Source organism: Psammomys obesus, unplaced genomic scaffold (assembly GCF_907164565.1).
Source record: "Psammomys obesus unplaced genomic scaffold, mPsaObe1.curated_primary_1811, whole genome shotgun sequence".
Lineage (NCBI taxonomy): Eukaryota > Metazoa > Chordata > Mammalia > Rodentia > Muridae > Psammomys > Psammomys obesus.
In genome coordinates, this window is record NW_026596095.1 from 17140886 (window position 1) to 17157287 (window position 16402).

At 41.8% G+C, this 16402-nt stretch overlaps 1 protein-coding gene across 4 annotated transcripts in view; it reads left to right on the plus strand.

Moving 5' to 3' along the window:
- Positions 1-16402, plus strand: part of Elovl6 (ELOVL fatty acid elongase 6) — a 101162-nt gene that overhangs the window by 62502 nt on the left and 22258 nt on the right. For 3 of the 4 annotated variants that reach the window (XM_055628081.1, XM_055628079.1, XM_055628083.1), the window contains exon 3: positions 6661-6792. The exons of the other annotated variant lie outside the window; for it this stretch is intronic. In XM_055628081.1, coding sequence (XP_055484056.1) covers positions 6661-6792 — 132 coding nt within the window. The remainder of the gene's footprint in view (positions 1-6660; positions 6793-16402) is intronic. 4 annotated transcript variants of the gene reach the window in all.

The following is a 16402-nucleotide window of genomic DNA, read 5'->3' on the forward strand; positions in this document are numbered from 1 at the left end:
TAATTTCTCCTAATGGTGTTTTTGTTTGTTGGTTTGGTTTGGTTTGATTTTTTGGCTTCTCCAGAGTTTACTGGTCCCAGCAGCTTTGAGACTTCTTTAAGGTCCTGTTTTGTAGTGGATGGCTGGATCTCAGCTTCCTGAGTATCCACACAATAGAAGCTAGGTGTCACCTCCCACTTTCCTGCCAGTTGGAAAATGAAAAAAAAAATATATATATATATATATATATTTGTATGTATGTATATATATGTACATATATATACATACATATATATACATACATATATATATGTATGTATCATCATACATCATGCTAGGAACAGAAAGTATTGCTGCCTAGTGACCTTGATGTTAGTGGAGAAGTCTTTCCATGAGCTCAAGGGTCCCTGCAGCAAACTGGATAAGGGATCCTCACGCATTCAGTAGTCCTCTGTGAATGCTTTGTGTAGCATCAGAGACTGCAGTCATGCTTAGGTGAAGGGATGTGAGATGAAGACATTATTTTCAGAACAAGTGGAGCCAATCAGACCTCATGGGTCCTTGAGACCCGGAGGAGCTTTCTAGGTTGTGGTCATGAATGGTCTCCTAGGCCTGTGGTACTTTCAAGAACCCTGGAAAGGGGGCAGGAAACGGGGTGAGAGTCAGAGAAGTTGACATGGCCATTCCAGCGGGGCTTGGGAGATGAAGATGAGGCAGTGAACACTCAGGACCTCTGTGCTGTGAAGGACAGGGAAGCAGGCTCTGCCTGGAGGCAAAAGGAGGACATTTTAACCACAAGAGACTTGGTTAGAACTTTCAATCTCCACACTGTAATATAAAAACTCTTGTCTTAGCCACCAATTTTTTTTAATCAAATAAAAATCAACTATGTCACCGAATGCTCGGGTTTTGTTTGCTTTTAAGGGTAAGACTAACGGGCTTTTAATTAGTATTGAGAGTGAGGACCTTAAGAATACTTTCTTCACATATTTTGTTAGTTCATGCTCTCACCAATGTTTTTCATTGTGGGAGGGAGCATCCGGATTTTGAATGAAGCTATATGAATATCTGGATAAAATATTTGCCATTGTTTTCAAGAGAAATCAAATGCATAGCCCTTTCCTGGGTAATGGGTAGTAATCTCTTGTGAGAGCAATGCTCAAGTTATTTGTCAGTTTGTGCTGCTGCTTTTTTGCTCAGGCTTAATCTTCACTGTGGTAGATCTATTTCCTCTCTGCCCTAGAAATAGCATTTGGTGTTTTCTCATGGCATACCCATTTTCCTTCTGAATTTTTATATCAAGGAAAGAGTTTAGTGATGGGTGTATTCACTCAGCCAGTGCTTATGATGAAAACATGTTTTCCTGCCTTAACTTTATTTTCTAGCTTGTTTTCAACTGTCTAAGAGACAATAAGATACAGAAATCCTCTGTAGATACAAGGCGGTAGTGACAGATGTGGGCCATCTTTCATTTTCAATACCCAGCCCTTGAGGATAGAGAAGTGCTCAGCAGGCATGGATTTATTTTTTGCCTGTTTATCTAGCTATCTGTGGGGCTGTCATTTTTCTCTGTTTTGATCTGACTCTAGGAAAATTATGCCCAGATTGACTTAATCTTTTAAATCTGAACTCCAGTTTTGTTTCGATTGTCCATATGATATCCTTTTAATGCATTCATTTCCAGTTGGGGTCTCTAGCACTCAGATAATAAATCTAGTTAATTTTTTTAAGGTTTATGTGTGTGTTTTTATACCCACATTTGTTTATGTGCCCCAATAATGTACAGTTACCCATGAATGCTAGATTGTGTCAGATCTGTGGGAGCTTGAGTTACAGGTGGTTTTAAGGCATGCTGGAAACTGAGTCTGGGTTTTTTTTTTCCTTTTTCTTCTCCCTCCACCCCTCCAGGGTTTCTCTGTGTAGCCTTGGCTGTCCTGGACTCACTTTGTAGACCAGGCTGGTGTCAAACTCACAGAGATCCGCCTGCCTGTGGAGTCCAGATTTCTATAAGAGCAATGAGGTCTCTTAACTGCTGAGCCATTTCTCTGGCCCTAAATATATTATCTTTATGGCTTTAAAATGCTGGTGGCTTCTTCATTTTGAAGACAAGGAAGTAGATCTTCCTTCCTTCCTTCCTTCCTTCTCCTTCCCTCCCTCCCTCCTTCCTCTCTTTCTTTCTTTCTTAACCTCACACTTGAAGATCCATATGCTTCTGCCTCTCTACTGCTAAGTCAAAAGTTGTGCACCACCACTGCCTGGCAAGGAAGTAGATTTGTGTATCTTACTTTAAAATAGTATCTGGAAGCCTGTTGTAAACCCACAGAGAAAAGATGTGGTGCCAGATTTGGAGTCTGTTTGTTTGTTTGTTTGTTTGGCTGGCTGGCTGACTGCTGATTGGTTGGTTGGTTGGTGATTGGTTGGCTGGTTTGATTTGAGGTTTTGAGGTTTTTTTGCGGGGAGGGTTGCACAGGTGTGTGCTAATTCATATGCATGCATACCTGTGGAAGTCAGAGGTCAACCTCAGGTATCGTTGTTCGGGAGATGAAACTGGCTTTTTACATGGATGCTGGGGCTCAAACCTCATGCTTAGACAATTTTTGGTGAGGGTCGTTAGATTTTTGAGAGCATTCTCTCTCCCAGATAGTCCTATTTTCAGTTATAACTAGGCACCTTCTTTTATTTTTTGAATATGGTAAATAGGAACCACTGTTTGCCGTCATGGACAGCCTTATGCCAGGTCTGTTCCTACAAGGGCTGGACCCTAATGGGAAGGTGCATGTGGTGTGGTTCAATGTAGTTTCACTAAATGTAGTTATACTTTGGCCTACTTTAAAATAAAAAAACTAAATTACAAAATCATGGTTTTCTCACGTTTAAGAAATACAAGTGATCTCTAAATTAGCACCTGGGAGCAGGAGCAAATGAGAAAGGTGTTTGCACTCAAAGTAGCTCAGAAATCACACATTATTTGGGTTCTAGGGTCAGAACATAACAGATGAGAACACCATTCTTTTCTGTAGTTAATGGCTTTGTCTTGCCGTCTGAAAGCCTCTGTTAATCATGGATGTATTTCTAGCAGTTAAAACTTATTTTTCAAGATTTTGAAGCATGTGTTTAGTTTCTGCGTGTTAAAACACTTAAAACTACTGATAAAATTCTGATTGCTTTCTTAGAAAAAAATATGTTTGTTTGAACTCTTAGAATTCTCAAAAAAAAAAAAAAAAGTAACAGAATTCAGCCATCAGCAGAACATCAAGACTACACCTTGAGGACCTGTCTCAAGAGAAAAAAAAAATTATTCTCTTACCACATTCTTTGCCACATAGACATCCAAAGCAGTGTGCCCTCTCCTTTACTCTCAGGGACCCCCAACTTTCCAAAAACTACTTTCCAGACTGGACCAAAGTTTGAGCCAGCATCTGAACTACAGACATTCACATAAACTCTGTTTTCTTTATTTTTTTTCTCTTTGAGACAGGGTCCTGGCCGTCATGGAACTCACTATGTAAACCAGGCTGGCTTTGACCACACAGAGATCCTCCTGTCTCTGCTTCCCAAGTGCTGGGATTAAACGCAGGCAGTACATGCTCAGGCAGCATAGACCCGTTTTATGAAAGAAGTTAGATCAACCGAACCAGGAGGTGTCTAGATCTAGTCTTTGTTTATTCCCCTCTGGTACTTTACCAGAGAGGTACTGGTGGGCATGCCAGTTCTCAGTCACCCCGGCTGTCCAGTTTGCCAAAGCTTTCAAACAATGGAAAGATATTTATACTCTTTGAAGTAGTTAATAAGTGACCACAGAGGAACGAAGGGAAGGTTTTTATTCTTCCTTGGTTCTTGATTCTTGGTTTCCTCTGGATGGCTAGAATGATATGACATCATTTAACTTTGTTGGTACATGATTACGAGAAATACAACTCATCAATCTAAAACCAGGACCTGAGTTATATTGTGTGGCTAAGAAATAACAATGAGGGGTGGGAGGGATGACTCAGTGGTTAGGAGCACTTGCTGCTCTCACAGATGATCAGTTCAGTTCTTGCTTCCACATGGCTGCTCACAACTCTCTGTAACTCTGGTTCCAGGGGATTCGACACGAGCTGCTGGCCTCCTCAGACACCAGGCAGGCCCATTGGCACACATACACACATGCGAGCCAACACTCAAGCGTACACACAAAATGAAAATAAAGCTTTTCAAAAACGAAAAGTCCATTTGAGGGAATGTTTTGGGTATTCTCAAGGAAGCAAGGAGGATGGGGATGGATATTTCACAGACCTGGGACAGTCAACAGTTGGAACGTGATGGTGTGGATTGAGTGGGTGCCTTGGGCTTTTCACGGTGAATCTGTTTCCTGCTCAGTTACACAGATGTCACCAAAGGAATCCTGACTCAACTTAGGTGACGGCAAATCAAGAACCAACCTCTCTTTTAGCTGAGATCAGGCAAGCCTCAGGGCTTCTTAACCTCTAAGCCCATTTCATTCTCTCTAAAATGGAAGTAGGACTTTAGCTGCAAGGTGAGGCAATTAGGAGGATTAAGTGATAAGGCCTTTTCTCCCGATGTCCACCCAGGAGAATTAAGAAGTAAATAAGGACCTTATGGTGGCAGTCACTTGTTCCCTTTATAATTAAGAAAAGAAGAATTACACTGTTTAATACCACCACTGCCTGCGTTAACCGTAGATTTTGATTTTTTCTTCTTTTAACAAGTCATTGTTTATGCATAGACGTCACATGTTTTATCTGTCTTACCTTCACATGAGTGCTAAAGGAGTGGATCTCGCCCTGTGTGACCTAATACCATACCCTTGGCAGGTTTTAGAGCAAAAACACAGTCCTGTGTGTGCATTGATCTAAGTATCAAGTAGCGCTTGAGAAATTGCTTAGTTATAGTTTTCATGTAATTGCCTCAATATTTTTTTTGCTCTGTTCTTGAGAGGGAAAAAAATGGAGGAGGGAAATGTGCCATAATCTATATTTGAATAGTTTGTTTTTTTTCTTCGGTTGTTTCTAAATATACTGCTGAGGAAATATACTTTCTTTCAGTGTCCCCAACGGCCCGTTTGTTCAGTGTTTACTGAGGACCCGTGGTGTTAGTGTGCTGTTATTTGCCTCCTTCAGAAACGACGAAAGCATGAGATTGTCACCAGGCATTCACTAAGAGCCTACTCTGTGCTGGGACGATGTGTCTCAACAGGCATGTGCCGAGGTTGCAGGTTGTAATTGGAGTAGTTTCCTCAGTGTTTACGGCTTGCTTCCTGGAATCATAGCTTTATAAGGTGGGCTCAGCCGGTAGGTCACTGCATGTATGTGAGTAGCAGTGTTCCTTGGATAAACGGTAATGCGCCACCACTCAGGGGAATCATTAATGAAGCATTTTACATGCTGTGTTCTTTAGCACATGTATGCACTATGTCTTGCAACTTATTCATTGACCATTTTCCTGTTGTCTAGTTGCGTAGGGGGTACTCATTCTAAGAGCTAGGTTTCTGTCTCTGGAAGTGTGCTTAAATGTTTAAATTACTTACAAGGCCTCACCTCACCCCCTCCCATCTCTCGCTCTCATTCCTTGTATGACTTGGCATTATTCTACTGTGTACAGTAACATATCAGCAGTTACTGGGACATGGAGCTCCTGTGCTATCTCGCTGACGTATTTCTGACCTCCACCTGCTGTGAGTGAAACCACAGCAGCTCCAGCAGGGACCACCCTCCCTCGATGTTCTAATAGAGGTCCAAAACACTTACACATATATTTTCCGGTCTAATCATCTTTTTAGAAATATTTATTACGGAATATTTTAAAATGTGAAGTTTTTTGGTTTTTTTGTTTGTTTGTTTGTTTGTTTGTTTTCTTTTTACGATTTTCAGTATGTAAAGAGGCTTCTGTGTGTTTGTAAGAGAGAAGGGGGAGAGCTGATGAGCCCCAGCTCCACCACCCCTTTTGTCATCCCTGGTATCATTTCCCAAACTTGTTTACTTTTGTTTTTTCCTGGGGTATTTTAAAAAAAACAAATCTAAGATGCTATCTCATTCATAAATATATCTCAATGTGTATCCATAATAGACAAATAGCTTTAAAATTCAACAGCACTTTGATTTTATTGCAACTGCATTTTTACACTAGTTTGGTCAAATAAGATTTCTGGAGGTTTTTGTTGTTTGTTTGTTTTGTTTTAACATGTATGTGGCTGTGTCCCTCAAAGTGGGCTTAATCTGATAAGTCCAGGGTCTTCTGATTTACAGCTCACCTGAAGAGATGAATGCAGTCATCCCACAGATGATTAGATTAGAGAGAGTGTGTGTGTGTGTGTCTGACAATTATGCTTTTTATTAATGGTAATATTGAAAGTTAATACTTGCCTTCTTTGAAAACCACGAGTCTACTTTAAATTAATTTATCTGAAAAGAAGAAAGGCAACTCCTCTAGTGAAAAGGTTACTTTTTTATACCTTGGTGCTATGTTGAGTATCTTGATTTTAAGTCCTGAAAAGAACATCTGTTTACCCTGAACGGTGTGTACTGTGTCCTGCTGGCAACCACAGGGCGAATTTGCCAACAGAACATGTCTCCAAGTAAATTAATTTTTCATCAAACTTTAGTACAGACAGGGAAGCTATTGTGAAAAGTGTTTCAGGACTCCTGTCTCATGAGGTTTGGTCCATTTGTTTCTTCATAGGAAGAAATCTTTCCTGTTTTCTGCACTGTATGCTGCCTTTATATTTGGTGGTCGGCATCTGATGAACAAGCGAGCAAAGTTTGAGCTGCGGAAGCCGTTAGTGCTCTGGTCACTGACTCTTGCAGTCTTCAGGTAGGTTGCATCCTCTCATTTGCTCAGAGCTGCCGAGAGAAAGCAATCCTTGCAGCTGATATTTTGATTTTTTTTTTTTTTTTTTTTTTTTTTCAGTTCGCTACAAACATGAAGTCATGTACAGAGATGCTTTGTTCTGGTCACATTGGCTCTTGTGCACTCATTTTTTCATGGGCTGAGGTCTTGGGCCTTCTCTTTTCCTATCCAAGTTGGTCATTCAGTAATGCCAGTTGCATAAACATAAGCAGAAGGTAAAATGCAAAGATACACAAGTAAGTTAAGTCCATTGGAAATCAGAACCCGGTGTCATGGGTGCGCTGTCACTATACTTAACCTAAAGATGGCACTGAGATGCAAGGCCACCAACTGGGTGAAAGTCTGTGCCGGAATCACTAGACCACAGAGCATCCTCCTCTCACTCCCTGCTCTGTCTGGCATGTGTTCATACAGCCTGTCCTTCTGTGTGCCTGGCAGAACTCAACACAGAAGCTGTGGAGTTGACGCACAGCTCCCCAGCTCCTCCAGGGATGTCAGTCAGTCTGCAAGTAAGCACATTCTGCTGGAAGCCTTAAGGAGCATTTCCAGTTTTTAATAATGGGTGATGTAGGCCACCACGAGGCTGATTAGCACCCAGCTGGAGTCCGGGCAGGTGCCAGAATTCATCTACTGCGCTGACAAAGTCACTTGTCCTAATTGTGATTTGCCTTTCAAATCCAACAAAGTTTGTGACTGGGTTGAGGAGAAGGGTTGAAGGAGGCAGAAGAGAGAGAATGTAAGACAAAGCCTGTCACTGTCATCTTACAACCATTCATTTATAGTTTCTGGAACGATAAGCTAACTTTTCTAGCACTAAGAAGAGATGGATGGTGTCATTAAAAGCCTCATTAGTCACATATAGTGTATTAGGATCACTCAGGAAGAGGATTTTTCCATGGAGCTCCAGGAGTTACACAATTGCATTACGCTGGCTGCCTGCATGTGAAGCCCCGATTGCTCATCACTACAGGGTCCTACTTTTCATTGCCCTGGATTTGGGGAGGCCAGTGTCTCAAAGAGCTTGTCCTTGGGTCTATAGATGAAGACTTCCCATTCTTTTCCTGTCAAGTTGGGAGTCTCTAAAAAGAAGTAGCATTTCCATTTGTGTTTATACTTCTGGTTGACTGAGCATGTTCTACCTAAAGAATTTTGATATTAGCAGTGGTGAGTGTGTGTGTGTGTGGGGGGGGGGGAGGTCATTCATATTCTAAAGAGGACTTTTTGAAAAATTGGTTTTTCAATATTCCTTCAAACCCTTCTCCTTTGCTATTGTCTAACCCATAAACAGATTAAAGTACAATGATTTGCCATGCACCCAAATTTTTCTACTTGACTTATAGTTTCCTTTTTATAGTTTGTTTATAAAAAAAAACCTGAACCAAAATGAGCTCTGTGTATGTACTTTCATTCCAGATTTCCTTGCCTTCTTTTTCCCTCCCTCTCCCTCTCTAATGCATCCTTTGAGGAACCTCAACCCTTCACTCTGTATACTTTATCCCGTAGAATTTCCCCTGGGATGGATTTTGCTTGGTTTTATCCTTTTGAACCCTCCATGTCTTAACAGTCGGTTGATTATATTCATGTTTAATACTTCACAAAACTTTCTATAAGAATTTTACCTTACCAGTGTCTAGATGTTAGGGTTTCTGTTGCTGTGGAAAGACTCCATGACCATGGCAACTTTTATAAACGAAAGCATTTAATTGGACCTGGCTTATAGTTCAGAGGTTTAGTCCATTATCATCATGGTAGGAAGCATGGCAAAGCACGGGTAGACATGGTACTGGAGAGGTAGTTGAGAGTTTTATATACAGATCAGCAGGAAGAGGGAGAGAGACACTGAGCCTGGCTTGAGCATCTGAAACCTCAAAGACCACCTCCAGTGACACACTTCCTCCAACAAGGACATTCCTCTTAATAGTGCCACTTTCTATGGGCCTATGGGAGCCAATTTTATTCAAACCACCATAATTAGTAATCTGAAGTGCATACATTTTTCTAGTACCTTGAAATATGTGGTATGGTTAAAATAATAAAGCAAGATATATTGAGGTGTGTTTTAAAAAATTTGCTCAATAATGTACGTGCAAAGGCTATTCATTAACTGTAACATTTGTATATCATTCATTAATAAATGTAAATATTCATAAAAGTCTTTGAAACGATTATAGGAGAAAAATTACATCTTGGAAGGCAAAGGAGACATACTTTCAATTATTTATCTATTTATTTTAAGATTTATTTATTATGTATTGTATGGTTGTGAGCCACCATGTGGTTGCTGGGAATTGCACTCAGGACCTCTGGAAGAGCAGCCAGTGCTCTTAACCTCTGAGCCATCTCTCCAGCCCCCTACTTTCAATTATTAAATACCCACTATTTACTAGAAAAGAAAGCCAAATTTCAATAATGAGAGCTTGGTTTTAGTGGGCCTGCTGTTTTAGAAATTTTAAATTTGTTTGTGTGTGTGTGTGATTCATTATCTTATTGAGAACAAAGCAGATATATTTGTCTTTTATTATTCTTTTTTGAAAGTTGGATGCATAAAAGTTTCCTTTGTAGAATCAGTTTTTTCTCACGCTCTGTTCTTGAAGCATCAAACAGTCAAAATGAGGGAGAAGAACAAAGGAACCATGTTAGCTGACACACATGGGTTGTGCCCGATGTCAAGTCACAGACTCATATGTAACCTCTGCACAAAGATAAATAGGAAGTATCAATGTGCATAAATAAATGAGAAGTATTAAAGCTTGCCGCCATTGAAAAACCAGTATCTCTGTTTGATTTGGCGCCCTCGGTTCTGGCTTTCTGCCTGCAGGATAGACGCCTGCTAACATTTTCAAAACTAAAGACAAGTTTGAACCCAAGTACGTGTTAAACGGTCCTTTTCTAAAATTAGTAAAGGAAATTAAGGAAGGCGATTTACCAACAACTGGTTTACATTTCTTTATAAAAGGGGATAAGACCTATTGAATCTAGAAACAAAAGAGTTTTGAGTATTTCCAAGAAAGTAGTTATTAGATTAAATAAGTAAATTTGCAGTGTGTTCTTGTGGTAGAATGTTATTTTGTTTGTTTGTTTGTTTGTTTGTTTGTTTTTTAAGGCCTAGAATGGGAGTGATTTCCCAGCTGTATATGAGGGGTTTACTAAAGAAAAGTCAGGAAGACAGCTGTAGGTAACCTGCTCTGCAGATGGCACGTGGGCTCTGGCAGTGTGCACAGGTTGCTGTCTTGTGATGGACTTGACCTGCGGGTCATTCTCCTGCATTAGACTTGGAAGCACACAAACCTGACATAGCAGGGCTGTGTCTTCTCGGAGAACAGCCTCTGGTTATAGCCCCTCCCATCTTACAGGCAGGTCACAGTTTCACATCCGATGCCAACCTATCACCAGGAACATTACCCCGTAATTGTAGTGGTTTTTGTTATTGTTGTTATTATTTAGTTATCCAGTAGATTTTTAAATCTTAATTTCTAGTTGTACAAGTTGTTCAAGGAAAAAAAACAAAAAAAAAAAAAAGAAAAGCACACATAGAAAGTCATAAATCTTATTACTCACAGATATTTACTCCTAATATTTTGATGAACGTACTTGCATTAATCTTTTGTCAAAGAATTTTTGAGTTTGTACATGACTCCCATAGCAATTTAAGACAGCACGACCCCCACTCGAGTGTCCTGTAGTCTGCCAACGGATGCCTAGAGTGTTTATATAATTTTTTTGTTCTTTTTGATAGCATAGCTCCTTAAGGTGATAGTTTGAGATCACGCATAGTCAAGGAAAAAAAAAGCCTATTTTCACGACTCAGTATTTCCATTTAAATTGCCTTTGCCTGCTTCCTGCCCTCTCTGCCTGACTTGTGACTGATCCACTGGCCTTCCTTCTGCCCTTGTAATGCATTTACTATTGCTCCTTTCACGGCCAAACACTAAGGTAGGGTTACAAATTGAATGGGATCTAAAGTCAGCTCTAAATCAGGGATGCCAGCTTTCTTCAGGGTCTCCAGAGGAACCACCTCCTCTGTCCTGCCTGGAAGAGCAGCATTACCCCTTTCTGCTGCATCCCAGAAAAGCATGCAGTCACTTTTTGTTAGGATTTACTGTTTTGTTGTTGTTGTTCGTTTTGGTTTTACTCCATGAAATATACAACTGCTGCATCCTAGTGAGGGCCCTACGTAGGCTTTGGATTAAGCAAATTCCATATGCACAGTTCCACGGGCCTCTTTGACGGGAATGCAGTGAGGGCCTAGAAGTTTCCAGACTGAGGATGGTCAGGGTCCTCTCAGCCTGCCTGTGCTCTAGCTCTGTCCGGTTTTCTTAAAAAGCAAACCCTGTGATATGTTAATGCAAATCCTTAAGTGGATTTATAATTTAAAACACAATGTTTAGTAATCATACATGTACCACCTTTGCTTCAGAGGGTAGGGATCTGGTAAAAAGAGAGACCTTTTAACAAAACAAAGTCACCGGAAATCTAATCTACGATTAGAAGTGATTTATCGTGAAGCCACATAAAAACAAAGACCGCTTTTCAAAAATTACTTCTTCCTTCATCCCATCCACTGAAAGTTGCAAAGTATTGTTTCTTCTTGCAAGCCTAGAACTGTGAGCACATGCCTGTCCTTCCACCACCAGGGAGACAGGTGGGAGATTGGAGAGTTCTAGGCCACCTTGGGCAACATAGGAGGACCCTGTCTCAGAAATCATAAAATTAACTAAAAATGCAGATGTGGTTAAGTAACTGTACATGAGTCTTCTTGCTGTGGCATTAGTGGCAGGTGCGCGCTAAGAACCATTCAGATCTCATTTTGTAGAATGGGGAGTGTTGTCAGCAGATGGCTTGGGAATGTTCCCTGAGTCCCTTTATTGTTTCCTGTTTTGGATAAGGTCCAAAAGTCAAAATGATTGCTTTTGCACTGCCAAGTTGTCAGGCTGTTTGGATGACTCTGATCTTTCTCTGGAGGGACTAGGGAGGCCGTGGACCTGAGGTAAACAGGTGAGCATTCTCTACCTACCATTTCTGCAGGAGCCTCCTGCAGGCTGGGTATGTCTGCCCAGGGCAGGGGTGGCTGCTCAGAGCCTACCACACCCAAGCCTTCTGCAGAACGGACAGGAGAGCAAAGGCACAGGAAGACACCCTCCATATTTAGTGGTAAATGCTTGCTGTTCCGAAATTTGTTTTACCCTAATTTAAAACAAACAGCTTTCTTCTGTTGAAAACAGAAAAATTACAGGCTTTCCTCTACAATGTATGTCAGGTTTGTTTGTTTGTTTGTTTGTTTGTTTGTTTGTTTGTTTTATCCATCATCCTACAACCAAACTACAAAGAATATACTACCTAGGTTTTCAGGCTTTAGTTCCAACAGGCAAGTTCTTTCAATATGTCAGAACAGTCGTATTTCTGAACTGCTATAGCTCAAGATTTATTTTTCCCGTGGGAATAAAAACCAAACGGGGATTGTCAGAACGCATAGATCTAGACCCCTGTAACTTCCTGCATCAAAACATAATTTTAAACACAGCGAACATATACTAACAGTAGTTTTCCATCCCCTCGGGGATCCTTATTGTCTAAGCGTGGTCCTCATAGCTGACTTAGCACTACCAGTTAGTGGTGATATGAGTAGCACTGCCGTAGTTCACCGGTGAGTCCAGCACGGTAGCACACCAATGTAGCATAGTGCCAGGGCTTGGGGGCAGGAGAGTTACAAGTTTGAGCATGGTCTGGGCAAAACAGCGAGTCAGGTTGCCGGTGTGGCCCAGTGTACCAGGGCACTTGCTCAGCCCACCCGAATCCCAGAGTTCCACCTCCAGCACAGTTACCACCCAGGTCACGCTGGCCTAATCAACAGAATCGCAGAGTTTGACAATGAATGACAGGGAGAAACTTTCATGCCCTGCTCCTTTGTGGACACTAGCTTTGAAATTGTCTCTTGAATGTAGTTTATTGTTGGGGTACCATGTCATGGAATTGCATGAGGAATATTTCAGAACGTAGTGATTCATGTTCCGATGAAAGAGCTTACAGAGTGGGAAGAAATGTCCCCATAAACAAGTACACAGACATCATGAGCTAACTTGACAGTGCTATTTGCTGAGTTCCCTGTTCTTTGTATAATTGGACAGCCAGAGTTTTGAAGAAGGCTAAGCCGCGAGAGACTAAGAAATTGCAGTTGGAGAGGATGGTTAGGCTGGTCTGTGGTCCACAGGTAGAGTGAAGAAGGCTAAGCTGCGAGAGACTAAGAAATTGCAGTTGGAGAGGATGGTTAGGCTGGGCTGTGGCCCACAGGTAGAGTGCTCTCAAGCCCTGACTTGGCAGCCATTTACATAAAAGCATTGTTAATTAAAAATTGTGCTTTCTGGGTTCTCCCCTCGAGCTGTTAACTTGGAGCCTCTAGTGGCTGAGCCTAAAAATCTGCATTTATTATAACAGCCATGGTTTAACAGTAAGCCACAATTCCATATCATTTTAGGGGCTAACATGACTCACTTTCCACACCCTGGATGTCTCTTTTCAACAGCCAGAGGCTGTGGGACATGTCAAGACAAGACGCCCAGTATGGCCTGCTGTGCTTCAGGGCTGTCTGACTGGAATTCTGGCCCGCTTGGCTTCCTTGTCTGTATTCATAAGCTTCATATTCATGGGCTGACCTCTCTACAGCCATTTTTCTCCACCTCTGTGGACTATTAGCTGGATGCCTTCACCTGAGACAGCAGCACTGCCCTGGTAAACTTTCACTTCAGGGAGTAGCTTTTTTTCAGTCAGCTTCCTGGTTGGCCCAATGCCATCTTGGCAGAGCCAGGAGAGACAGTTACCAAGTAAACTATCTAGTTCCCTCTGGTGACTTCCCGAGAGGGAAATAGCTCTGAATCTCTGCTTCATAGAGGTCTACATTTTCACCAGTAGTTTATCTTGCCTCAAACTTAGCATGCTCCGAAGAGCCTCAGTAAAAGAAAAAATGTTCTTAGTCCACTAAGAATTCCCTAACAAGTTAATGAATCAGTAGAAAACAAGTTAATAATTAAACTAGCTCCCCTTTATCTCAAGACCCCTGTTGCTTAGGCCCGTGACCTTTAGTCTCTCTTCCTTGCTGTGTGACACCCATGGCAGTGATTCAGAGAGCTGCTAACAAATCATCACAAATTGTCTTTCTTTCATGTCTTCTCTTACCAGTGACCAGCACCCTTAGGAATGAGAGAGCTATAGGCCTTTCTAAATGTTCTCTTTAGTTACCCTATCGAGCAAAAAAATAATTCTTTTTAATTTAAAAACCCATAATTGTGTATGGTAAAAAGCCAGAGTTTGCTATCCCATGTTGTGGTCCTTTCTCCATGTGGCAGAAAACTATGTTGTCTCTAAAACAATAAAGCGTATCATATCCCTGGGCTGTGTAAAGCCAAGACAGTGCTCTACAATGCCATTGAGTGAATGACTTCTACTGTTGCTAGTTATTGTGCCTTACAAGATCCTCAGAGGCTCCACACTCTGTGGCCATACCTATCTACAAAGCCATATCTCATCCCCACCCCAGTACAACCAGCCTTTCTGGCCTTGACTGACTTGTCTGCTGTGCCCAGTGTGTTCCTATCAAGGCTGTGACAATACAGGCTGCCTCTCAGGAGCCCATTATCAGCTCACCTGTCACCTCTTTGGCTTCTCACCTCAGTGGATTGCCCTGCCCTCTCTTACGCATCACTGACACTTTGCCAAGATTTGCCATCACTAAGATAGTTAAGCACCGCATGAAATCATTAAGTTACTGTGTGTGTTGTTTGACTTCAGCAAAATATGGATTTCTTTCTTGTCCTAGTCTTTTTAATTTCTGGGATACTAAAGAGAGCCTAGCATGTAGTAAGTATAGAGTAAAACATTTTCTAAAAATAAATCCAGATAGAAACAATCTAACTGAACCAGAGTTTTATGGGCAGCCGTCTATGCTTGCTCTCTAGCTGTTTTCAGGTGGGACACTAAAGCTTGTGTGGCCCTTCAGTTAAAATGAACTAGTTACGGTATTGACACAGAAGTGCCTAAAAACAGAAAGCTTCACTGGTTTGTGATTTTTGCTGCTGCTGCTGTCGTGGGTCATAGCTGGTTCTCTGTTGATCCAGCAGACTTGACCCAGCCATCACAGAGACAGTCCTGTCCTTAGCTGTTCTCGCCCCATGACATCCACACCGGCGTTTCTCTTTTCACTAGTACCCGTATTGAATTCCGTAAACTGATTTGTCGTTGATGCAGAGTCATTATCGAGCCATGGCAACCAAGGCCCCCTCGCAGGCGGCTGGCTGTGCCGAGGTGCTCGGTGTCTCGATGTCTCGAATCCTCTTGCTGTATGCTGTCATGTGTGTTCTGACTTTTGTGGCCCGCCACGGGCCTGTTACAGCTTCAGTGAATCTGTTCGTTTATCTCTTCACTGTTAGAACTTTTGATTGATTTCAAGAAGCCACTTCAGCATTTTTATCGAAAGTGCAGGCTGCTAACTGTGTTGGAGCATGGGACAATGGGTGATGTTTGGACAAAGTCTTGCTAGGTGGCACAGGCTGGCCATTACTTTCAGCTTACATTTGAACTTCTTTTCCCTTTTTCCCCTTAACATCCTAAGTGTCGTTAATCAAGAAACCCGCTTGAGTTGGTTTTATGTAAGGGAGACCTCGAAGCATAAGAATTTAGAGTTTGAGATACTTGAAAGACCCTTTTTCAGTGCAACTCCCCCCCCCCAACTTTTCTCCTTTTTTTTTTCCTCTCTTGATATTTGCCTGTGTGTGTGTTCACCTAAAATGGTTGTGCAACAAAGTTTAGGACTTTTTATCTTGCAGAATTGAAACTGCCAATTAAAAGGTAGCTGTCTGTTTCCACCTCTCTTATCCTGCACCCCGGAAGTCACCACTTTCTTTTCTTTTGGTCTGTACATGTTTGGCTTAAAATCTAAGTCATGTAGCATTTGACTTTTTGCAGTGGGCTTATTTCACTTAATGCAGAGTCCTCGCTGTTTGCCCATTGTTGTCGCTTATGTCCGTTTCTTTTTGCGGCCCATTAATGCATCATTTGAATATTCCACATTTTGCTATGCACTCATTAATCTCCAGGCACCTGAGTTCCTCCCACCTCTTGGCTGTTATGAATAATGTTGCTGGAACACGTGTGTGAAGATAACATCTTAAGGTTTTGTTTTTAGTTCTAGTGGATAAACTGTGCTCCAGGTAAGACCACTACGTTATGTGGTCCTGTGATTTCAACTTTTAGGGGGACTGCCGTACTATATTCTCAGCATTTCCTTCCAGTTTACACCCCTCCCGTCGGCACCAAAGGGGTCCAGCCAGCACCACGTGTTTTCTGATAGTAACCATGCTGGTCATCAAAAACAAGATGGCTTTGCAGGAGGCAACAGCTCTGGGGTGGGACTGGTAGAATGCTGAGCCAGGCTGCAGTCTGAGGTATCAACTGTCAGGCCTACCCGAGCTGTCATGGAAGTCCAGCAGATTGTCCTTCAAATGTTTATGAAGTTTATGAAGAGAAGAGTTGACATCAGCTGAACACCTAGGAAAGCCCAAGCTTGACTGACGTGAGATTGATG